The sequence below is a fragment of the Manis pentadactyla genome, chromosome 10, assembly GCF_030020395.1.
Source record: "Manis pentadactyla isolate mManPen7 chromosome 10, mManPen7.hap1, whole genome shotgun sequence".
Lineage (NCBI taxonomy): Eukaryota > Metazoa > Chordata > Mammalia > Pholidota > Manidae > Manis > Manis pentadactyla.
Window position 1 is genome coordinate 107316866 of NC_080028.1, and position 26405 is coordinate 107343270.

Below are 26405 nucleotides of genomic sequence, written 5' to 3' on the forward strand. Positions count from 1 at the left end.
TTATAGTGAATAGTCTGCAATATGTATTTCTACCTTCACTTCCAGATGAGTCCTGAATATCAGGTTCTGGGGAGGAATAGCCCTTTGCCACCTTCTTCTGTTGCCTGGTTGGCTTATGTTTCATTTTTGGGACACTAACCTGAAAAAAATCAGGCTATTATGTGAATTTGCACTGAATTTATGAAGACCAATGTTGCATGACTGTCAAAACTATCTGTTTGTGGGTATAATACTAAGAAATAAAAGCAAATATGAAATACTTGAATTAAATCTTAAGATGTGATACATTTAAACTATTTAATTTTAATAAGAAACATTAATTTGGCACAAACGTCAAAAAGTATAAAAACATACAATGAAGAGTTTCCCTCCTGTTCCTGATCCCTGTCCACCTCATCTGTCCCCCACTTAATCAATACTCACTGCTGTTAGTTTGCATATTCTTCAAGGGACATTTTATGTACACACAAATATGAGTACAGATACAACCACCCACTGTTCTAACTGCAGCAGCAAGTACCTCTAGTTGAATGTTAAATAATAGCATTCTTTTAAAATCATATTTATGGTGTTCCCGATATCAGAAGCCTTCCACAGAATGATGTTGGGTTTCTAATAAATTTACTTAATTATTTACTTTTAATACTATCTGGATATGTAGAAAGATCTTATAATAAATGGAAATGACATTTGGCAGAGCATGATTCAAACTTACTGAATGCAATTGAGTGCATGCATAAGATTCAAAAGTATGTCAAACCATAAATTAGGACTAAATTTTCCTTAGGATAATATACTTTAGACTTTTATACTATTAATAGGCTTGAAAATTTGGAATTAGGTCCTAAATTTAAAAACCCAAATGCAAGAGAAAAAATGAGAATCAGAAGAGCAAGCTAATTTATGTGCTTATAAAAACAAGTAACAGTCACTCTAAGTCTTTATTCTAATCCGTTTACTGCTCTAAATAGGAATTACCACCAATTACCTATTCACTGAGGGTACAAGAGCCTGGAGCTGCCTACTTTGCTCACTCAAAAATTTAAAATTTGAAACAAATTTTAAAGTGTTGGTTGTCAAGGACACTAAGGATTTAAAATATTTATATGCCTAACAGATGTGGTCATTTTCTATTACCTACCATGGGAGTGCGGTGCTTCACTTTGGTCTGGATGACACCATCTTTTTCGAACTGTATCATATCATTAAGTGGGTCCCATGGTCGAGTACTACACAAATAAAAAATAAAAGAAAAACCCTCCTGTTTAATGACTAAATGAAACATTCAAAAACCTTTCTAAAACTTTCCATTCTACAGTGAGATTTTCATTAGGCCTAGCTGTAAGGCAGATCTGCCACATCTAATCCTCTGGTCCTCAGCTTGTTTCATAGGCTGCCATGGGGTCAAATTTATAATAGATGGGATACCAAGTTTAAAACTTCACACTAATTTATGTATATATGGCTTAATAAAAAAACTACTCAAATAACAATGAAGCAAAACTGAAGGAACAAAACAGCAGCAGACTAACAGCCTCCAAGAAAGGACTGGTGGTTACCAAAGGAGAGGGGTGGGGGAGGGTGGGTGGAGAGGGATGGAGAAGGGGATTGAGAGGTATTATGATTGGTACACATGGTGTGTGTGGGGCTCATGGGGCAGACAGTGCAGCTCTGAGAAGGCAAGTAGTGACTCCGTGGCATCTTACTACACTGATGGACAGTGACTGTAATTGGGTATGGGGGGAGGGAACTCAATAATATGCGTGAATATAATAACTAGAATGGTTTTCATGTGAAACCTTCGTAAGAGTGTATATCAGTGAGATCTTAATAATAAAAAAAACTACTACAACTAACAATAAAAATTCTAGAAATTCAAAAAACGATGCTGATATACTATTAGTAAAATACTCTTTCTAATTACTTACTCTGCAAACCTGTAGTGCCATTCTCCTGTGAGTGGATCAAGCTCAAATAACTTGCACATCCACTCTTCATTTTTTGTTTTCCGATGTCTGGCAGCTTGTCTTTGAGCTTCTTCTAAAACATACTTCTCTTGAGTGGCTTCCGTTTGGTCTTTGGCATTTATCGCTCTAGTGACCCGCTGCCAGAGTCTGATTCATGTACAAAAACAGTATTAAAAAAACAACAGAAAATCAAAACTACATAGAATAGGTTTGAATCCCCTTGAGAGAAAATGATGCCCATGTGGGCTTTTGGCTTTGATAAAGCTTATGCTTGGATGCTTAGAAATGAGTCAAGATATAAAAAGTGGTGCCTTGAGATAAATCCATTACATGGGCTCTTAAACAAATGGCAATGAATGGTGCTGACCTGACATGACAGGAATGCAATGAGGGCTCAGAATGTGCACTTTGAGCAAGCTTTCCAGATGGGAGTTATACATACTGTTTAAATCCACTGGCCTCAAAGATCCGATGCTGTAGTGCCATGGTTCTCATGAGTTATCAGGGAAATTTAAAAATCAGAATTTCTGTGGGTGGGCCCAAGTAATTTTAAAAAAATTTTTTCCAGGCGATTTTAATGTGCAACCAGTGCTGAGAAGCACTAATTTAAAAAAAAAAGGCTACTAAGGTAAAATTTTTTCCCCTACTAAATTTAGTTTTTTATCAAATAAAGAATATCTATATGTTCCACCCATCTGGGAAGATAGTGATTTAGAACTGAAAGAACAAACACTTTGGAATCTGAGAGACTTGGGTTGTCCTAGATCTGCCACTGTTTTGGCCAGTGAATTTCAAGTTATTTATCCTAAGACTCATTTTCTTCATCTTTAAAACATACTAAGCCATATCTGCACCTCAAAAATTGCTGTATGACTTGCCACAGCTTCGCTCTGGACAGACAGCATCATGTGGTTATAGCTGAAACAGCATTTTTAGAACTGCTGCATAGGCTTCCATTTTTGACAAGCTCAATTCTGAGTGCAGGAAAGTACACACAGATCTGAGTCCCCATGAGAGAGAATGATGAGCATGTGGGAGTATGTAGTGCAGACTGAACTGCCTCACAGTGTTATTACACAACAAATGTAATTCCTCCAGAAACATGCACACCATGTGGCTTTACTCTTGTGTTTTAGAAAATGAAACAGAAGTAAGTTTTGTACCACTCCCTTCTACATGCCTAACCCAGGTTAGAAAACAGCTGCCAGAGAAACATCAACAAACATTAATTAGTCCCATAATTTAAAGCAAGCAAAATATAAGTTGTTTTTTTTAAAATACAGTCTGGCACAGTTAAGAAAAAGAAAGAAAATAGGTAGTTTTAGCTCAGAGCTGCAGAAAAACCACATGATTTGTATTATATTTGACATTCACATAGCCTAAAAAAGAACCTGTCACATCCCACAAATGTTAAAGTATTTTGAAGAATTAAAATACGACTGAAAGATAACAGAGAAAAGTGACATTACTGAGGGATATAAAAATACTCTCTGATCTTCATGAAATTAGCTGGAAAATGGTATACTTACTTCTCTGATTCAAAATCTCCCTGTTCTTCAAATTTCACAGTGTGTCTTATTAATCTCCATTGCTTAATGTCTGGTGTTGGATTCCAGAAAACCTCTGAATTATCAGTCTTTTTGTCATTAATAAAAACTTCACTATCCTATATTTTAAGAAATTAAAAATTAATGTAGAGGATTACCTTATTGAAAAGGGAATTATATAGTATAATAATATAATAATTCTTTCCTCCTGAAACTTGATCCCACAGTTAAACACATTTTTAAAACAAATATAATTAGCACTTTTTCTAAAAGCCCCAAATCTCTTGTCACTTTTATAAAAACTTTAGATTAAATATGTAGCTACTAGTCTTTTTAAAATTTGGTTGAATAGCACAGTAAGTTTGGAGGTTTCAGAAGTTTTTCAAACAGTTATATGCAAACCCTCAGTAACCTTCGACTTGTGAAAGTGGGGCACAGTATCTCCTACAGACAATGAGATGCTGTTGACTATACACATGGTTAGTATGTAGAAAAACCGAAAAGAGCCTTTCTTAGTATTAAACATTTAAGCACAATTTAGAAATTTCACTAAAAAAAGGTTTTATCTTTGTTCTAAATGATATTTAGGTAGAAGTAAATTTTAGAAACTACAGAGGATACGTGGCCTCTTAGTTGAGTTTCTAGATTCAGTTTTATTTTCTCCTCATATTTCTCATCACTTTCTACTAATTGTAAATGCAGAAAATGGCATATATTCAAGGGTTCACTGTGAAAGTGCACCTAGGCAGTAGCATGATATGATCCTTTTCTTTCACTTAAGATCCTCTTACCAAATTACATGAATGTGAATTTAGGCCAGCAGAGAAAAAAATAAGAGCCACTGCTCTTCAATACTACTATATCCTTTGCCTATTCTTCAGAAAAAAATATAACTCTAATTGGAAATGCCTCTTCCTTCCAGCTCGGGGGCACCATACTGCTGTATGTGAAAGCACAACCCTGGAGCCAGAGCGTCTGGCTGCAATTCCTGTGCCATCACTCTGAGTGAAGCATTCACACCGTGGGTGCCCCAGTTTGCGCCACTGTGAAACGGACACAGGAGCCATCAGCGCCCCACCTCATGGCGTCATTAAATATTAATATGGGTAACGTTTTGAAACAGTGCAGGACACAGTAAGTGACACACAGGTGTCAGCTGTTCCTGCTGACTTAAAGTTCTGAAATAATAAAAAAGATTACATAAAACTAAGTATGTTGATAACAGATCAACACCAAAATATTTGTTCAGCTGAAGTTTATGTTGAATAGTAATGCTTTTAGTAATGGAATAAGTGGACTTAACAAAATGTGATATTTAATTTTTTCCCACAGAATAAAATTCTTTTTGTTAAACTAAAATATAAAAATACTTACCCAATGGCCTTCCAAAGTAGCTAGGACTTCTTTTCCCAATTTAAGTTTCCCTGATATTTGATTAACACAGTCACTACTACCTAGAAATGGCTTTTAAAAGAGAAAATGTTGAAGAAACATTTTATTTTTAACATATTTACATACATATGCCTTATTAATCTCCATTGCTTAATGTCTGGTATTGAATTCCAGAAAACCTCTGAATTATCAACAAAAAAGTACTCGCATACTGAGAGTGCTGTTGAGGGCATAAAGCGAAATACTGATTCAATTTTTAGTCAAATATGCAATAAAAAGAAATCTGAATTTGTTGCTGTGGGGAAAAAAATAGGTAACAATAAACAGACTATGTTAAGTCCAAATAAGTATATTGAGAAAGATCATACTGATATAAGTGACTCGTGTCCTGTGCTTTCTCCTGACTCAAATCAACTTTATCAATATTATAAGCAGTAATAATTCAGTAAACCTAAGGGATTTAACTCACCTACTGAAAGAAAAAACACCCCCTCTTTCAAAACAAAAACTAAAATACCCAAGCAAAAAATCCTCCAAAATTAAACAGATACACTTTGAGTTACTACATTGCCTTACTGATACCTCTTCTCAGTGACAAAATTTTGATGCTATAATTTAATCCTTAAAGGTGTCACAAATCACTTAAAATCTTTTTAGTCATGATTTTCAAGTATCATCATTACCATACAAATAAAAAATTTTCCAAGATGACAGAAAAACAAAGGGCACTGCATCAAGTACTTCTTAAAAGCAATCCTTTTTATTAGAGCAAAGTTGCTGATCAGCTGGATATCAATACAGGAGAAATTTAATAATAATTAAATAGCTCAAAAATATTTTTATCTGAATATACTGTCCTACAGTCCTAAATTTAAAGGTCTTAAATTTCCCTTCACTCTGAGACAGACAGAACTTTCCAAAGACGACCTCAGTAGTACCTCCCCTCTCCCTCCAGCCCACATGCTCTTTCTGAACGAGACCTTGCCGTCCTCCCATTCAGACATCAGATCTACGTCCTCTCCTTGAATTCGGGTGGGTTTGTAACTCTTGAATTAATAGAGGAGGTGGAAGTGATGTAGTGTGACTTCTGAGGCTGTCACGGACAGTGATGCAGTTTTTGCCTTGCTCACAAACACACTTGCACTGGGAACTCTAAGCTGCCAAGTACAAAGTCTGACTCCCTTGAAGCTGCCATGTTGCAAGGAAGCCAAGCCCCATGGCAAGGCCATATATACAGGTGCTCAGATCAACAGTCCTCGCTAGTCTTTCTGTCATCCCAGCCCAGGCATAGACATGTAGGCGGTAAGCCTTCAGATGATTCCAGGCCCCAGCTGTTGAGTCACTAGAAGCATGCAAGTCTTTCTAACTTAAGCCCCAGACATTAGGTAGCTGAGACAAGCCACTCCTAATATGCCCTGTTCAAATTCCCAACCCACAGGACCCCTAGTGGATTAGAACATTGTTTTTAAGCTTGTAAGTTTTAGAGTAAATTGTGAGACAGAAGTAGTTATTAGTACAACTCTGTCTTAATGTACATAACTTAAGCTGATACATTCTTTGTGGTATTTTGTAAAGCAATGCTTAAGTTACTGAGAAATTTCTATTCATTCACTTCTTAAATCTTATCTCCTATACAATACCAATAGTCTTATTAAATAAAATTAAAAACAAAAAATGATGACTGTGTTGATTTGGATCTTTCAAGGCTACCCTTTCACAAATTCAGTGTTCTTTATTTAGTCATTAATTGGAACTAAACTGTGCTGTTTGTTCAATATTTATAGCATAGCTCCTCTTTAATTAGGTCACATCTCCTATCATTCTTTACTAACCTTCAGTTTGAATTCAAGTATTGCACTATATCCAGTTTTTTGACATGTAATATTGACTGTTCCACCAAGCTCCAGTGTCATTGTACCATAAAGAATTCCTAAAAAAAAAGCAATTTTGACAAAATGTTGAAGAGAGATAAACTGGCTAATAACAAGTAGAACCATATAATCTGATCTCTTTCTAGGAAAAGCTAATACTTTAAGGGTATTCTGTCCAACCCAATAACAATCTATAAATATATATGTAAAGTTGATTCTGAAGGACTTAAATAGCCAACAGCTGATGCACATCATTTGCAGATTCCATATCTACAAATTTATGTTCTCACTAAAATATATTAGTAACTCAAAGTCAATATCCACGGCACTTTTGCAGTCACTCAGGGGCAGGAGCTACTGAGCGGTGAGAAGAAGGTGCCCAGCGCGCAGCTGCTGGCCAGCGACTGGACAAGGCGGCACTCTGCCTTCAGTTTTCATCTCTCACATGGTGAACCAGAGTCTTTTTGCAGAGTACTTAGTGCCATCTCATTTGCATTTTTGTGCTTTTTTGTTGGCAATTTTACTGTTTCAAATGGTCTCCAAATGTAGTGCTAAAGTACTGTCTGTATTCCTAAGTGCAGAAGGCTGTGATGAGCCCTTTGGAGGAAATACATTTGTTGAAGCGCTCAGAGATGAATTACAGTGCTACTGGCCGTTCCGTCAATGTCAGTGAGTCAACAGTAAATATTAAATAAGGTGTCTTTAAACAGAAACAAAGTTATGTATTAACTGGTTGATGAAACGTGACAAGAAGCTCACAGAAACCTAGCTTTGTGTCTCCCCTCCCCTAGGAGCTACGGTTCAGTATTCATTAAATTAGTGTTTGTGGTGACTGTATAGCACGTAACTACTGCAAGTAATAAGACTCAACTGTGTAAGTAAAGCAAAAAAAAAAAAAAATCTCCCAAGATAGGTTCGAGGTTAAACAGGTTATGTGCATGTTGTATATTTGTTTTCTGATTAACCTGTTGAGAAAGCCTTTAATATACAAATACACAATGTTAATTTCCAAGAGGGGAACAGACTACATAATGTTTCTCATATATATTTGGCTATGAAACTCTACTTTGCAAAACAATTTGTGAGACTGTGATCTGTAAAACACATCTTAGGTAATACACAAAGGTAGAAAATAATCATTATTTCCTATGCTTATTCATAAGGATTTTATAATCTCTTTTCTTTCTTCCATACAATTAAAAACATTGCTATGAAAAAATGTTCCCTCTTGCTAACTGGGTATATTGGGTATTTACATGAAATATCATTTGATTTATTCCAAATAATATAAATTTGAAGTATTTACCAATTCATTTAGATATTCCACTTCATGCCTATTTCAAGAACCACACATGAAGTTCTAAAAATTATCTAGCCTGAGGCCATAAGTTGGCCACACTTGTACTTAGTACTAGGAAGGCTCACAGTACAGAGGATGGGAGTCAACTAGCCTAGAGTGTAGTTTCACCATTCTTATTAATTAGTGGTTTGGTCTTTGTTAAGATTCTTAATCTTCCCAGTTTTTTCAACTATGAAATGGGGCCATATTAAATAATTCCTGTTTTCATGAGTCAGTTCCTAAAATAGAGGGTAAATGCCCAAAAAAGTTATTTTAAGAAACTGGCTGGAAAGGAGTGACAGATAATGACCAAGCTGAGCGTAAAGCTGATGCCCTACAGCACAGTAGTGCTGACTGCAGATGCCTTTACTCTTAACTGTGATTCCAGACAAATTACTCTTTGTGCCTCATTTTCCTCATCCATAAAACAGAGTAACATTACCCTACTTAGGGCTGCTGGAATGATTAAATAAGTTTATAAATGTAAAGTGTACAGAATATTTGGATGCCTGGCCTGTCATAAATGATTGTTATTATTTAATATTTTAAATATTAATTCTGTATCATAAATAATGAGGGGAAAGCACAATATATTAGTTTTTAAGAAACTGCCAAATGAGGATGAGGAAAGTTTTGTAAAGACTTCGTACACTGAAAAGCAGCAAATTAAAAATTTCAAGAAGGGTGCTGATGCAAGATGAAAATCACCTTTAAGGATTCTGAAATAATGGCTAGTTTCATTAAATTATAAAGGCAAATGAAATCTCATTATTATAAATCAGCCTCTTTCAACTAAAGTATGTGTCACAAAAAGTCCATTGTAGATGAACTAATACAAAACAAAAAAAAATCCAGCAGATGACAGCAATAATCTTAAGTAACAAATTACAGCCATATACATTTACTTAAAAAGACTTAAGAAATACCTAACCCAAGTATGGAAAATATTTACCTTTACAATGAGCATATGGCATTGTCATTACATAATCTTCACCTCTATTCAAAAAAGTTAACCGTGCTTCTCCTTCTAATATTGCAGATAATGAATTTCCTGAAATAAATGTTGTTTATTAAATTTCACAAAAACTAACTCAAAACAAAATATATTTAGGACACCTACCATATATCTACAGTGGAATGTCTTTATAATGTCTTAATCTCAATGTGCTCAAACATATATTCGTTACATCCAAAACATTTTGATCCATATTACTATTCTTATAAAATGAGTACTTTAAAAAGGTACAGTTATGTGTTTGTTATGTTTTTTTATATGAGGCTCTTAAGAAAAGTCTTCAACATGTAGAAAATACAATAAAACACTGGTTCACTGTATAGCTTACTGACCATTTTTGAATAAAAATATAATTTTTTATCTGTAATTCACATTATTTAGTTAAGTCCCAAGCTTTAAGTACTTAGTATTGATATACTATAGAAAATTTACAAAAATAAAAATATGCATAACCCACCAAAATTTAATTGAAGATAGGATTTCAGTATTTTCTTCCAGCTTTTCTCCCTTATGTATTTTCCTTTCCCCCCATTATACTGAAATATAATTTACATACAATAAGTGATCCATTTTAAGTGTGCATTTTGATAGTCTTTTATCAGTTGTATACAGTCATGTAACCACCACCACCACAATCAAGATAAAGAACTTCCATCACCCCAAAATGTTACCCCTTGCTCCTTGGCATTCAATCCTTTCCTCCAACTCCAGGAAACCACTGATCTGGTTTCTATCGTTGTAGTTTTACCTATTCTAGAATTTTGTATAGATAGCATCATAAAATATATAGTTTGTTTTGTTTCGTTCACTTGCAAAATGTTTTTCAGATTCACTTCATGCAATTTTAACAATATTTGAAATATCTAATACATGAACATATTTCTTCATTTGCTTAAGCCTTCTTTAATTTTCCTCACAATATTTGGTTGTTTTCAGTATATAGATTTTACATATCTTTCATTAAATTTATTCGTAAATATTTTATTTTTCAGATACTATTGCAATCTAGTTCTTAAAATTTCATTCTGCAAGTGTTTATTTCTAGCACATAGAAATAAAATTGATTTTTGTACTCTGACCTTATATCCTACAACCTTACTAAATTCACTTATTCTAGTAGGTTTTTAAAATATATTCCTGAGGATTTTCTATAGAGATCAGGAATTTATAGGGTTTGACCTCTTCTTTTCTAATTCGTATTCTTTAACTTGCCTACAGCACTGGCTAGGGCCTCCAATACAATTTTGTACAGAACTAATAAGACTGAACATCCTTGCCTTGTTTCCAAGCTTAGGTAAAAATGATTCAATTTCACCTTAAGAGTATGATGTTGGCTATATATTTTTCATATACACCTTTAATCTAGTCCTAGTTTGTTGAGAGCTTTTACCATGAATGGATATTGAATTTTGTCAAATGCTTTTTCTGCATTAAACTGATAGTTTTCCTCTCTTCTATTAATGTGAATTACATTGGTTGATATTCAGTGATACACCAATCTTGTATTCCCGAGATAAACCATAACTTGATCATTATATGATATCCTTTTAATAAATTGATAGATATCCTTACATGTGGACTACCCTTTACATATATTGATTTTTTACTAATTGGTTAAGGATTTTTACATGTATATTCATGAGACTGATTTGTAGTTTTATTTTAATGTCTGGTTTTGGGATTAGGGTAATGTTGGTTTCATAAAATGAGTTTAGAAATGCTTCCTCCTTTTCTGTCTTCTGTCAGAAGTTGTATAGACTTATTATTATTATTTCTTCCTTAAATATTTACAAGAACTCAAGATATCTGACCCTGGAGTATATCTTTGAAGGAAGATTTTAAATTACTAATTCAATTTCTTTCACTGATTTAATGCTATTAAAATTTTATATATCTCCTTGAGTCAGTATTGGTAATTTGTGTTTTTCAAGGGATTTACCCACTTTATGTAAGCTGTCAAATTTATTGGCATTAAATTGTCCATAATACTTCATCATCCTTTCAGTGTCTGTAGGACCAGTGATGATTCTGCTCATTTATTCCTGCTTTGTATTCTCTCCTTAGTGTATTATCAACTTTTGGATTCCCGGGCTCTCTATATTGTTTGTCTCCTTTATACAGTGATGTTTGCTTATTATTATTTCCTTTCTTCTACTTACTTTGAATTTAATTAGCTCTTTTTCTAATTTCATAGTGTAAAAAATTAGATCATTGATTAGTTCTTTCTTTTTCTAACTTAAAGTTATAAATTTCCCTCTAAGTACTGCTTTCATTGCATCCCACAAATTTTGATGTGCTATATTTTCATTATCATATAGTTTAAAATACTGTGTAGTTTCTCTTGGGATTTCTTCTTTGGCCCATGAATTATTTTGAAGTGTGTTGTTTAACTTGCAGATATTTGGACTTTACCTTGATTTATTATTTATTTCTATTTCTATTTTATTGAAGTTACAGAACATATTCTGTATGATTTCAATCTTTTGAAATCTATGGAGAGTTGTTTTATGGTCTATATGAAAACACCATATATACACATGAAAATAATATGTATTCTGTAATTGCCGACTATAATGTCCTAGAAATACTAATTAGGGTAAGGTGGTTGATAGCGTATTTCAGGTCTTATATGTCCTTACTTATATTTCACCTGACTGTCTTATCATTTGCTGATTTTGGAATTGCCTATTTCACCTCTTATTTCTATTTCTGCTTCATATACTTTTAAATTTTGTAATTAGTCATGATTTATGATTATTATGCTTTCCTGGTGTACTAAACCTTTTCTCATTATGAAATGTTCCTCTTTATCTCTGTTAACACTTTTTGCCTTAAAATTAATTTTATTACTATAGTCACTCAATCATATTTGAACTTAATGTTCGCACAGTTTAGCTTTCAACTTCTGCCATCCATGGACTCTGAGCTGTGTGTGTTTACATGTAAAGTGTGTTAGCCCTTCTGCTTCATTCAACCAGACAGATTCTGTCTCCAGATTATTTTGGCCATCAACACAGGTGTAATTATGATGAGTGGGGTTCTGTCTAGTATTTCACTATGTATTTTCTATTTGTCCTCTCTGATTTTTGTTCCTTGATCAAGGCTTCCGTGACTCTGGCCCTTTTTCTTTAGAGATTCCTGCTCTTTGTCCAGAGGCCATGGTTTCTCCAAAGTTAGTGGTTGGTTCCCCAGGCCTAAAAGAATACAATATTTCCACCAGTTTAACCTGCTTCTGCACCTGACCTGAGGATGGCAGTCATGAAAACTGAGATTCATTCTGTGTAGCTCCTATTGTGTGAGTGTGGACTTCCCAGGGAATGGGCCTGCAGCTGCTCTCTCGTCAGTGCCTGCAGTGTTATGTGTTATGGCCAGATATCCAGAAGAGAAAGATTAGTCTATTATTCATCCATTACTGCCCACATACATTTCTAACACAGTGAAACTACACAGATCTTTTGTATACAACTTTATACATATATTGGTATATCAAAAAGTCATTTCTTTTATTATATAGTATTTATAACCATAAAATATCTTAAAATAACTAAACTTCCCTTGTCCTAAAGGACAAAGAGCAAACTTGCTCTTTGTAGAAAGTTGAAAATCCAAATACTAGTACCCATAGTTACATTGTCCAGGTTAATCATAAAATTTTGACATAATTCCTTGCATCTTTTTTCACTACACATTAATGCATACATGTTTTAAACAGTTGACTCTGCATATATTTGTACTGTAGTTTTCCTTTAACATTATACCTTGAGTCATTTCAAATTTTAGTGTACATTAGAATTTCCTGAGGAGATTGTAAAGAATATATATTCTTGAGCCCAGTGATTTTGAGTTAGTAAATCAAGACTGGGGTTCAGGATTTCAAAATTTTAACTAATATTCTAAGTGATTCTGACATTGGTGGTTCATGGATACCACTTAAAAAACATGAGCTCTACAAATGATAATCAGTTATTTAACCCAAAGAAAAGTGGCTAAAGTACCTATGTATTATCTGCTCTATAGAACATTAGACATTTTAAACTAAATGGTTCTTAGGGCATAGAATAGAGGTACAAGAAAAGATCAGTAGATTAGAGAAGATGGCCCTTGAAATAGAAAATAATACCATTGAAAAACAGTGATAAAGCAGGTATTGAGAAAATTCATTGGCTTTTGGGAAAAGAAAACTGTGATCTTGTTTCACTCCATACACATGATATATATAGAAATAAATCCAAGACATATTAAAAAGCAATGGAAACATAAAGGTATGAGAACACATAAGTGAATTATTATATAAACTGAGGTGAGAAAAGGTTTTCTAACAATGACACCAAAATTAAAAACCATCAAAGGAAAAACTGATGGTTAAGTACATCAAAATGTCAAGAAAGAGACTTCTTGTTAAGGATATACCCTGGCCAAATGTTTTTAAATTTAGCTTATTTTAGACTTAAGGAAATGAACTAATTCCTATACCAATACAAACCATTAAAAGTCACTTAGCAGGAAGTTTCTACATGAACAAGTCAATGAGCAAAGAAGAAATGAAGAAGTTATCAAAAAAGTGCTCCTACAAAGCCCAAATTTAGTAAGTTCTTTCAAATTACAAAGGAACAGACAGTTTTTATACACAAACTATCACAACAGAAAAGAAGACCAACTGCTAAAGTTATCCCAGAAAGTGAGCTATGTACCTGTTAGTCAGGACAAATTTCTCCAAGGGTAGAACACCACTCATAAACATATTTACACTACAGTTAGAGTAGGGGTGTGGAGGAAGGCAGTGCGATGGGGAAGGACTTACCCAAATACACGTAAACTTCAGAATAATCACCATGTGTAACAAGCAAATATAACACTAGGCAGAAAGCTAAACCAAAACCCAAACAAAATAAACACCGAGGAAAATGAAAGGTATCTTGAAGAAAAATAAGAGTTTACATCATATTCTTGAATGAAAACCTGTTGTTAGATTCCCCTGTTACAGACTTATCTACAGTTCTCTACCCTCTCAGGTAAATCAAACCTTGGATTTCTGCTGACATATTTTATTTTTCCTATTTTACCATAATTACTTTTTTCTCTCAGGTTTAAAATTCTTGAGTTCAAATTTCATCCATTTCTCCATTTAAAAATTGATTAAAAAAAACAAAGCATTTAAGGTTAAATATTTTCTGCTGGTATATATCTTTGGCCATGATTTGTTTGAATTGTCATAGTTTTTAGATTAAAATTTCCTGCTGTAATCATATTTCTCTATTTTACCTTGTACTTCGCCAAGGTTTTTATTGGTATGTTATTTTGTCCAAGATTAAATAGTATTACTGAGTGACCCTGGACCAAGTATTCTACATGTACTTGAATTCTTTCTCTATATTCAAAGACTGAAAAACATAATAAACCACCACTCAGGTACACTGAGATGCGACAAAAAACCTCAGTAGGGCTAAAGGCAAAAAAACACATCATGCACTAGCATGGCTAGCTGTAAGCGAGCAGTCAGTACTCTGTCCTTTTATAAGCGGTGTTTGTTAAGAGTTTACACACACGTGATGAACACATACAAAATGCATCATGCCTCTGAATGGGCAAAGAAAAACACTGGAAGAGAAAGGCCATTATCCAAGTAAAGACAGTACTTAAAGTGATATGTAAACTGCTTGCTGAAAACAGCCCAAAACATTGTCTTTATGAAAGCTCATCAGAAAATACTCTCTCTCAGAACAGGGTGCAGACTGGGACATGGGACTCACCATAGAACTTGGACTTAGCCAGGATACTGCCACTAAGGCAAAATCCATCCTTTCGATTACTTACATAAAAGGCAGATATTGGTGGATGATGGGACACCTATTGAACACAAGAAAGAAAAAACATAAAATATAGTAACATAAGCATCTTATTGCTACTATTACCAAAGTTTAAGTCTTAAAAAGTATACTGTAATAATAATAAAAAACATTTGGTAAGTAGTAAAATTAAATATTGATGATGTGATAATCAGCTCCCAAGTGTCTCTCAAGGAAAGCGACCTGCTGATATCACTGATATCTATAGCATTAGGTGGGCTCCTCTTACACTGAACCAAAGCTTGTGTGGAAGTGACTGTGTGTCACTTCTGAAATCAGGTTACAATGCCACATCCATCTTGGTATCTCTCTCAGATCATCAGCTCTGGGAAGCCAGCTTCCAACCCTATGGAGAGGCCCATGTGGTGAGGAAGAGAGTGCTCTTGCAAAAGCCAAGTGATGAGCTTGGAAGTGGAATCCTCCAGCTCACATAAGCCTTCAGATGATTGCAAAGCTGGCTGGCATCTTCCCTGAAACCTCTTGAGAGACCCTGAGCCAACAACTGCTAAGCGAAGCAGGCCCATTTTCTTAATCTCATTGTATGAAATAGTAAGTCTTTGCTGTTATAAGCCACTAGGTTTTGGCAGTAATTTGTTTTACAGCAACTGATAACTTACACAGTGGATAGTCTTCACATGGATTACAGAATAGGCTGTGGGAAACTAACAAAAGCTTTGATCAATGTTATTTTAATAATCTAACATTTTCAATAATATATATATATACATCTTATGTTTTCTGCAATGAGACAAAGCTAAAATCAATCTCTTCTCAAGCTTCTCAATTTAGTGACAAAGTATAGAAAAGTAAAAGGCAAGGTGGGCATAATCACTAATTTCTTAAAAATTGATACACAGGTGGTCAGTCTGGGGGGTATATCAGAATGTCTAGGGAGGAGGCAGGTTTTTCAACACTGAGGAGAGGCAGTGATACATGGTCTCCTCACTGTCCTTATTTCAGGTGAGAACGATTATATTAAAGAGTCATTGTTACTGAGAGAGAATGTCATATTCCTCAGGTTTGTTAGGACAAGGGGAATGATTGAGAATAATGAATACAGATATACATAAATTTAAATTAATGAAAGATTAAGAATATTTTCTGATTACCTATTATGTGTACAACAAAAAGAGAGGTATTATGGGGAGAGTATACCTTTAAAGAGCTAACAATTCAATTAGAGAAATAAACATAAGTGTTAAAATAACTGTTCAGTGGGTAATCACTCCCTCCTCCTCCCCTCCCCAGCCCCACTCCACAGACAGACATTTGAGAAGGAGGAAATCACTGGAAGCTGTAGTCACCTGGATCATGAAAAATGAGGTCAGGGTTTGCTTAGATGAAGAATAGCTGAGAATAAATACTGAGGCCAGAAAGTACACTATCAGGCTACCTAATTGTCAACGCACACACTTGACTACTATACAGGGCTCAGAAAGGCATGTAGTTTAAGATAATTTAGAAAGATATGGAAGACCTTGAATGCCAGGGTGTAAATTTGATTTAGGAACTGGGGAACCATTGAAGAATTCTGGCCAAACAAAGAAACAAAATGAGGGTGGGAGAGCAGAAAAAATAAAGGTTTACTTTTGGTCACAGGATTTATTTTTGGTCATTGTAAGAGTAATACTTTTTTAGAAATATTCAGTACTAAATGGTTAAATGATTACCAAATGTTCACTAATAAGAAGAGGTAATCAACAGTGAGTTTACTGAGTCAATATTATCTACAAAAACATTCCAGTAACTTCTTGAGTCACTTTTTTTTTCTATAATATGCATTTCTAATACCTGTTCAGCAATATAAAATGTTTTGCTGTTTGTTCTGGGATGAATCCACAAACAACGGAAAGTCTCCCCAAGTATAGGATTGTAAGGTTTCTTCAGTCCCTAGTAAAAAACACACAAATTTCAATTATAAATATGGAAGACTCAAAGAATTTAAACCAGTAAAGATGGGCTTAACAATATCATCTGAGAACTATCCTTATAAAATTTCACAGTAGTGAGATGAAATAAGATAAAATGACTTCAATCATAATATGCACCTAAATGATCAAGTATTTCAAAATTTTGTTATAGACCCTGTAATACAATTATCAATAAGTAATCTAAAGGTAACATAAAAAATAAAGAACTCATTAAAGACTAAAGAAAGTAAAATATAAACATTACCTTTGGCTTTTTATAGAATCCTGACAAATACCATTTCACTACTTTCCTCAAACGGAAATAAGGATTTTCTTCAAGAGAAGCCCTAAGAAATAAAATGGTATACAAAAAATTTTTACAAAATATATCACAAATTGTCCCTCATATTTATCAAGTAAACAACTGAGTATGAGATGTGATTGGAAAGCATAATTCGTATTTAGAATAGATGGCAAAAAACAACCATGTAAATCAGTTTTCATAATCTGATTACTTTTCTCCCTCTTTTTCCTATTCTTTGATAAACTGCTCATGTCGTAAGTAGTTTTTGGTAATTCTCCAAACCAAGGTTTCTTAATTGGGATTCTGTAGAATCTTAAGATGTTCCTAGGGATTCTTTGAGAAAATGTGATTGAAAAAAAATAAACACAGATTTTTAAATTTGTACACTGAATGATGCTTAACATTTGCAAAGAATGGGGCAGTGGCCAAGCAGCCTCATTAACAATTTCTTTAGATGTTTTTAGTCCCATATGTCAAAGAACAACCATGTTCACTTGATTTAGTCTAGTTACAGTTGTTGATGTTAATTAGAGATCACCAATAATTAGTGAGTGCTGTGGTACATGGAGGGAGGCCAATAGGCTGATATTAGCCTCTCCCATGCAAACTGCCTCCCTAAGTATAGGATTGTATGCCTTTTTAGATCCTAGTACAGAACCCAGAAGTTCCAGATCACAAATACAGAAGATTAAATTAATTTAAGCCAATCATGAAAGTTTTAACCAATTTCTAGCCTTCAACTTCCCCATGTGCTACCAATTGATTTTCTATAGTGAATGAACTCTACCAATATAACAAATAATGAAGGAATAATTTTCATTTTAAAGAAGAAATTTTAGAAGTCATGACTCAGCTGATCCTTCCCCATTTGCTGTTGCTATAAGCATTGCAAAATATTGTGTATGTCACAAGTGAATTCTACTCAGAAGTTTTCATATATATATACATATGTGTGTGTATATATATATATAGCCCCGCCTCTCCATACTGTTCCTACTTACCTCCCATTGGCAACTATTTTTTTAGCTCCTTTTTAAAAATAAACAAGTTTTCTTCTCATCATAAAGAAGCAAATATAAATATGTAGTCTTTTTTTCTTAAAAAAAAAAAAGTAGCAAACTACACTTTCTTCTGTACCTTGCTTTTTTCACACACACACACACATCCTGAAAATCCCTCCAAATTAGTTTATAGAGTTCTCCCATGTATGTATGCACCATACCTTATACAACCAGAAAATTGGCTGGACACCTGAGTTACCTGATCTTTTACTGTTAGAAGCCCTGCTGCAAAAACCTTATGCCAATTCATGTATGTGGAGTTACATCTCTAGGAGTTATTCCCAGAAGCAACATCACTGGATCAAATGATTTCATGCATCTGTATTTTGGTAAGCACTGACAGACTCCCTTCAGGGTGCTGTGCTGTTCCTATCACCCAGCCCAGTGCACAACTGCCTGCGGCCCCACAAAGCCTGGGCATCAGTGCCTGGTGCCAGAAGAGTGCAACCTTTCAATTTGGGAAAATGGGCATCTCTCAAGATCTTATAGAGGAACCTGTCTCATATTCTGAGAGAAATGAACTGCTAGAGAGATAAAAGAAAGATAAGATACAAAGGAGAACTGGGGCATAACAGCTTTTAGATTTTTGGTCAATGTAATAGATAAAAAATAGTGTCTTATTACAGTTTGAATCTCCATTTTCTTATTTTGACAGTGGTTTATGTGTTTAAGCACTGTATTTATTCATTTTGAACTGCCTGCTCATTTCCTCCACTGCCTTTTCTGTTATGTTGTTGATCATTTTCATTCAATTTCTATGACAGCTTTTCGTTTTAAGGAGATTAACACTTGCGTATGACTTAATTTACAAAAATCTCCCATAGTTTATCAATTATCTTTTGATTCAGTTTATGATTTCTTTGCAATGTTTACTAATGCAACTAATAGACTGATAATGCAAACTAATTAATTAAATACAGATATTAACGCAGAATTTAAAAATCAGGTCACAGAGCCAGAAGACACAGTGTCTTGAGACTGCTGCTGGGATGGGAGCGGCAGGTGAAATGGGGAAAGGTGTGCATAAAGATGCTGTCTTTACTGGTTCTCTAAGAGACTGTTGGGAAGGAGGTGAACAGCTCTTCCTCCACCTCCTTAGTGCCTGCCGCCTTTAGGATTACACCCAGGGCCAGCTGGCAGGGAGAAAAGCAAAGGTGAGAGTGGGGATTTACATCATGAGCCAGCAATTGGCAGGGTGTTCCAGTTGTGTAAGCTGCCTCACAAGCATGCAGAGAGGATAAGTATAAACAGAAGCACAAGCCACACAATGGGACCTGACCAAGGGCTTAGTGGGGGACAACAAAGCATGCCAACCACCTCTCCCTGTGTAAGGTCAATGAACAGGTAGGAGCCTGTGATAGCAGTGCTGTGGGGTGAGGAGTAGAATTCTTATCTTCCTCAAGCTTGTGAGTTCTCAATTCAACTTCATGAATGGAAACACCGTAAGAAAGTATTAAATATGCCTCTTAATAAGGCCAACTGTAGAAGCAGTAAAAAAGAGTGATTATCTCATTTTAGCCTGATATTGGTAAGGCATAGCCACTGAAATTAGCACTCTGAAAATCTCTAAACCATGATGTATCTTTAAAGAAATGAGGAACTACTTACTCTGATAGGAAATCTGCATGATAGTAATAATCTGAAAGTTTATCCAGGAAGGAACGAGGTTCCAAAATAAATGTAGGCAGAACCACTCTGGACAGGTCCATGCCAGGACGGACCTGTTTCAGCAGCGTCCAGATAAGGCTTTTGTTTTCTTCAGACACAGTTTCTGTTTGAGAAGCCTCACCTGCCTTTAGCAATTAACAAAAAATACTGAAATAATGTATTGATTTCAGCCGCATTAGAAACACAGACAAGACAGTTAATGTCAGAAATCTAAATTCTCTATAGGACTATTTTGAGCATTCTTAAAATGTGGAAATAATAGCCAATCAGATAATTAAAAAAGGTCCACAGCTACAAAATTTAGGTAAAAAGAGTAGTTGCAAGAGACATCAAAGTGAATGACATATACAAGGAATCCATTACAAAAAACATACACTATTATTTTATAGTATATGTGCTTCTAGCAATAACAAGTTATAAATGTTTTCTTGCAATGTACTTTGTACCTGGAAATGCTATTTCAAAAGCAACCTGAAAGAAATGTAAAGTTAAAATTTAACAGAATATATTGGTATTTGTGTGAGTATATATGTTTAGTTGTTTATAAATGCTGATATATTTCATACATATGGAACTTTTAAAACAAAATAGGTATCATGTAGTTATTCTGTCTCAGGAAAATAAGCAATGGGTCAAACAAATATCTTCAACTTCATCTGAAAATTCCAAGAATGAAAAAAGCAACATCTTTGAAAACCACAGGCTTTCACCTCTCCGAGTTCTTCATGGCTCTGTTCCGAGTAGGTGGTCTCCTTTAGAGGCTCAACGGGCTCAGGTTCAATGTAAGAATCATCTTGCCTTTCTGATGTGTCTGTGTCACTTTCTTCGCTTTTCCCCATTACCTCATTGTCAGACTCATCATGCTCTTGATCATTTTCTTTATCGGATTTATCAGAATACATATCTTGGTCCTTAAAATGCTGTCTTTCAATTTCACTATCATTTAACCTTAAGAGAAAGAATTATTAGAAGGAAGAATAAAGGAGGTTAAGAAAATTTAATCTATAAATAAGTATGATATATAACATTTACTGAGAATTTACTATGCATCAGGCACTGTTCTAAGTATTTTATATAGTTCAACTAATTTAAGCCCCAAAATAACCCTATGAGATAAGTAATATTATTACTCTCACTTTACAGGTTAGTAAATGGAAGCACAGAGAAATTAAATAAAAACCTTGGACATACTTTTAAAAATGACACTCTGAGCTCTTTGCCTCTCTACCTCTTGGGGCTAAAATCTTCAACAGCAAAAGTTTAGACTATCTACTGCTAGACTTCTTAGTTTTGCAAACATCATCATTTGAATCATTCTCACTGTCACTTTCAGTCTGAAGAAAAACTTGGAAATCATCAGATTCTCGAGTGAATTCAAATGAATTATGAATTTCCACATGAAAGGTCTCATGAATCACTTAAAATAAGTTGAAGAATAAGACAAGAAAATGTAAAAGGTTAAGTAATTTTATATATTTACTACTTGACTGATAGGCTTAATCTTGAGAAAAAAATTCAGGGAGAACTGGAAATGGAAATTTAAACTTAAGGAAATGAACCTATAGCCTAATATTGGTAAATTGTTCTACCCAACCCTATTCGTATAGTAAGTAGGGTTAATAATCTGTACAAAAAGGAAGTGATTTTTAAACAACCTCACTTGCAGAATTTAAAAATTTTTAAATAAATTTCTTATTTAACAAAGTATCTATGGGTTTCATTTTGTATAACAATCTAACAGGGATTAACACTAAAGTACTTTACAAATGAACACATGGTGCCCTTATATATAACATATTTTAACAATGCTAAGTAAGGTAACCCAGCACAGAAGTCCTCTTTGATTCTTATTTAATCTCTATTTTTCCAAAATCTTCATTTGTTTGGATTTTATCCAGGAAATTTTCAATGGAAATTAATTTTTAATAATACTTTGTATTTTCTTTCTCTCCCTTTACAATAATTTACTTTTAAAAAGAAGTCTCAGAGGCTGTCTCTGCTTTCTTACCATCTCTTCTTTTCTCAATGACTCACCATCTGATTTTCACTCCCCTTACTCCACTGACTGTCCCTTTAAAGGTCACTAATGATGGCTTAGGAGACAAGTCCAGCAGCCTCATCTAATCTGCATCTTCTGTGAGTTCTCTGAACCACAAGATTTTGATGATGCTTATTTTCCTTGAAATGGCCTTAGTGCTTGGGTTCCACGTAACTGTGGTTCTACTTTTTAAACTCTCTGATTCCTCTTATTTACTTCCATCCCTAAGATAGTTTCATTTTCCTCAACTTTCTTCTCTCTCCTTTGGCAAGCTATCCAGTTCCCAGACTTCAGCATCATTTCTATCTGATGATTTCCAAACCCAAGCATACAGGAAAAAGCTTCCAACCCAGGTTTTTAAATGCCTGGCTGAGACCGTCTGTATGTCCTGGGACCACTGCAACCTCAACATATCCAGGATTTAATAAGTTATTATTTCCCATACATGGTCTTCTGTTTCATTTTACCCTCATCTCCAGTCACTCAAGCTTAACGCTTGGTAACATTACATCCAAGTAGAATGTAAGTCTCGAAGGTTGGCCTCCACACCCATCATCTCTGCATCACCAGCACCTGGCTCATTTTCTGTAGCCAAATGAACACATTGATATGTTGATTCTGTTTTTGTAAAAACCTCTTATATTGATCTTCTCCCTCACTCCCTAGCTGGGTATTTTATTTTCATCCTCTAAATTTTTCTGATCCTATATTATCCTAAAGTATCTCTTCTTTTGTTGTTTATATCATTATCTTCCTACTATTTATAGTTGCCTGGTATTCTATAGGTTTCAAACAAAACATCTCACCAGGATCACATAGCTAGTAAACTGTTCTACTGGATTCAAATTTAGGGTTGTATTTTATTCATCTCCCTATTCACAATGCAGTGAATTATACAGAAAAGCATATGGTGTCTTTATACTGAAAAGAGGTTCAAAAATTTTTAATGAGTATGTGAAGTAGATGAACTCCCCAACCCCAAACAAGAGCATTTAAAGATCACCTGGTAGTCAATAAAAACAATGGACTATTTACAGCTGAAGAGCTCTGAGAGAAAAATCTTGGGAAAAGTCCCCAAAAGACACTCATTCCTCATCACTTGCACCCCTGCCCCCTAATGTTATCCCATTAAAGCTCCCCTAGTGGAAACTAAGATAAAGCTCCAGATTATAGGTCTGCAAAGGATGTAAAAAGTCAGGTAATAGAGGTTTAAAAGACAGTAAAGGAAAAGAGTCAAGCAAAGGGATAAGGAAAAAGTGTTCACCTCACGTTATACAGAGCACAGGAGAGCAGCAGTCTAACTCTGGGAGGCTAACCCCAATGCTGACGGGAGTAAGTTGCTTCAAGGCAGAAGCTGAGCAGTGGGGCAAAGGGAGGAAAGGAGAAGTCTAGTATCTTTCCTATAAGGCAACAAGAGATCTGAACCACAAACAAAGTACTTCTTAGTTTCCCTGGAGAAATATTTTTTTAGTATTAACTACAATAAATGCTTCAGGGGATAAACCACAAATAGGATGCAGTTCCAACTTAAAACACTTACAATATAATATAATTCCACAAATACGAGGCAGAATAAACCAGGTGTCATTACAAAAAAAAAAAACAAAAAAGAGGTGCTACAGAATAGCAATAGAAGGGTAGATATCTCACTGTTTTGGGGCAGGAATGGCTTTACATATAAAGTAATATTTGAGATTTGTTTGAAATATAGGATTATGAAGGGGAAAAAAAGCAAGGAAGACAGAAATTCTTAATGAGGGAACAGCATGCATAAAAACGTAGTAGTTAGCATGGTTGTATTTAGAAAAGAAAAGTAATTCCCATTAGGTAGAATCAAGGAAATAACTTTCTATCCCTTATCATAGCAATTAAACAAATCTTAACGGGCCTTAGCCCATATAAGGGAAAGACGACAGCTGAGTTTCAACTTCACATACACTACGGAATTCTAAGCCTGCCAATTAACCTAGTGAACAGCATGGTCCCTAAAATAACCACCAACTTAGTGGCGCTATCTACTTACTGGAAGTGGTCACCACTGTGGAGATTGTTAGCACGTAATAAGCCGTACAAAGTCACATGTGTGCTCTCTGAGGACGTGCTCAGGTCATGCTCCTTTCCTTCCCTGATCACGGCACGTTTGAGCAGGCTAGAGCATTTCAGAGCCAGCTCCAAAGCATCCATCCAGCACCTGCCTAGAAGAACACAGATTCACAAGCAGCCTAATTCAAGGAATGACAAAAGCAATCATCCATCTTAATTTAACACGGTTAAGCTTTAAACATGCTATTATTTCTTTGAGAAACAGGCACTGGAAAAGTTAATTTGACATTAAATCTTGTAAGGAATTTTTAACGCAATTTTCCAGTTTAACAAGTTTCTGACATACTAAGCATCTAGAAACCACTGGTAAATTAGTAACATAGCATGCATTAGAAAGCACACCTAATCTAAGATAAATGTACTTTATTTTTAAAATCTTAGAACATTAACATTTAGCATAATTTGAAGGTAGCAAGGAAAGGTACATAAATTATACTGAAGGGGTTAAGTTTCTACTAAAAACAATCTATCTAAAACAATGTTTTGTTGCTTATAGGCGGTCCATCCCCAGGTTTAGCACCCATTATACTTCCACATACAAAAATTTTTAAGTAGAATTGCCTGTACAATATTGTCATTAACTGCCATATTAGTTAGTAGGAACATAAATAAGTTTATTTTTTTAATTAAAATTTAGAACTGTATTAGCAGAAAAAAATGTTAGTTGCTCATAAAAATTCATGTGTATTTGTTTCAATATCAGCTGGAAATGCCTATGATATTTTAATTTTAAGATTAATCATTTGGTAAAAGTAAGCTTTGAAATGTTACAAGATTCCCTAGGCAAAGCAAGTCTAAACTATAAACACAAAAGTGAGGAAAACTCCATTATCAATTATTAAGGTTTTAAAGTTAGCTTGCTCTCATATAAATAAGTTTTGTTCTCTCCATATTTGCTTCAGAAACTAAGTATTAACTTACTAAGTGCAGAACAAAAGTTTGCACTCGAAATGTCTTATGTTAAAAAATAAACTCAAAACAGTATATATGTGTCCTATAAATGTCAATATTTACTAATAAAATATAAACAGTATTAAATGGAACTCTAAAATGATAAAACTAAATGAGTCACCACAGAGAATACTAACCAAGTCAAGAGGTGTTAACTGGTCGACGGAAGATGAAAGAAAACTCTAGGCTACTAAGTCATCATGTAATTAATTTTACAGAGCTTCCTTTCTATCAGATTTCCCTGTCTGTCTACCGGTGTAATGATATATTTGGTGTTCTAAGCAATACCTCTGTGGCAAATGCCATTCTAAAGACAGATTTTCCCAAAGGCCAATACACAGTTGTATATAAAATAAGCCATAAAATGAGACCCATACTCCAAACCACCAAAATCCGCATTTACCATCTGACTCGGTAGTAGCTCGGATGATCAAGTAACTGCTAGGTAGGGGCTGCGTTATGGACCCAACTGCCTCGCCTTTTGGACCCTTAAAGTAAATAAATAAAATAAAATAAAGGGTGTTACAGAAAGTATTATGAGATCTCAAATATATTATCCTTATTAGTAATAATATAAGACATGGAGTATGATTTAAAGGCAAACAAGCTTTAACTGCATGTTTATTGAGAAAGCAAATGTTTATTAAGAAAAGTTTTCCTCTTCCAACAAATACACCTCCTTACCAGAAAACTGAACAATATGTAGTTATCATTAAACATTATCTCTGCATATTGCTCACATAGGAAAAAAACCCCTAAAATTTACCATACTAGACCAACTTTTAATTTAACAGAGCATTTCCATACCACAGATATCACTAGATAAGAAATATTGAATTTCTAGAAGCCTAAAGAAACAGCTGGAAATATAATTTACAAGAAAAAAAGAAATTTGGACTAGGTGTAGGGAAAAATAAAGCCCCATTTTATAACCTTGAATATACTTGTTTATGAATACTAACTACAAAAGCTAGTTTTATTTCTTCAGAAGCAAGAAAGAAAAAGGAATTCAGTTGTTGGCTGGGGTTATTTTAGAAGTATACAATACCAAGCACTCAATAGTAATTAGCATCACCAAGGCTAATCTTTGGACATAGTTTTTATCTGCAAAGAAAATCAGAGTATTGGACTTAAGAGTATAATTTTGATACGAAAATCATAATTTTTTAAGTTGTCAAAGAATAAAATGGATTTTATGAAGCATACACATTAGGAAGATGTAAATTCAAAATGAAAAAAATAGAAAAAATTCAGTATTACTTTAACAAGTCCTATAATATCCACTATCCCTTGGTTATTTTCAAACAGCTTTATTATAATCACGGGCCGGCTCCTAGAGCCAGGATAGAGTAGGGTCTAGAGTCAGACAGCCTCAGTTTCAACCTTGGTTCCA

General features: G+C 34.5%; 1 protein-coding gene across 4 annotated transcripts in view; it reads right to left on the reverse strand.

Moving 5' to 3' along the window:
- OSBPL8 (oxysterol binding protein like 8) overlaps positions 1–26405 on the reverse strand; it is a 182466-nt gene that overhangs the window by 6663 nt on the left and 149398 nt on the right. For all 4 annotated transcript variants that reach the window (XM_036878603.2, XM_036878608.2, XM_057508231.1 and 1 more), the window contains 14 exons: positions 25416–25500; positions 23982–24153; positions 20631–20868; positions 19861–20045; positions 17153–17234; positions 16769–16867; positions 14882–14978; positions 9069–9167; positions 6739–6836; positions 4889–4978; positions 3497–3633; positions 1929–2114; positions 1142–1229; positions 34–139 (listed from right to left, as the gene is read on the reverse strand). In XM_036878603.2, the coding sequence (XP_036734498.2) occupies positions 34–139; positions 1142–1229; positions 1929–2114; positions 3497–3633; positions 4889–4978; positions 6739–6836; positions 9069–9167; positions 14882–14978; positions 16769–16867; positions 17153–17234; positions 19861–20045; positions 20631–20868; positions 23982–24153; positions 25416–25500 (1762 nt within the window). The remainder of the gene's footprint in view (positions 1–33; positions 140–1141; positions 1230–1928; positions 2115–3496; positions 3634–4888; positions 4979–6738; positions 6837–9068; positions 9168–14881; positions 14979–16768; positions 16868–17152; positions 17235–19860; positions 20046–20630; positions 20869–23981; positions 24154–25415; positions 25501–26405) is intronic.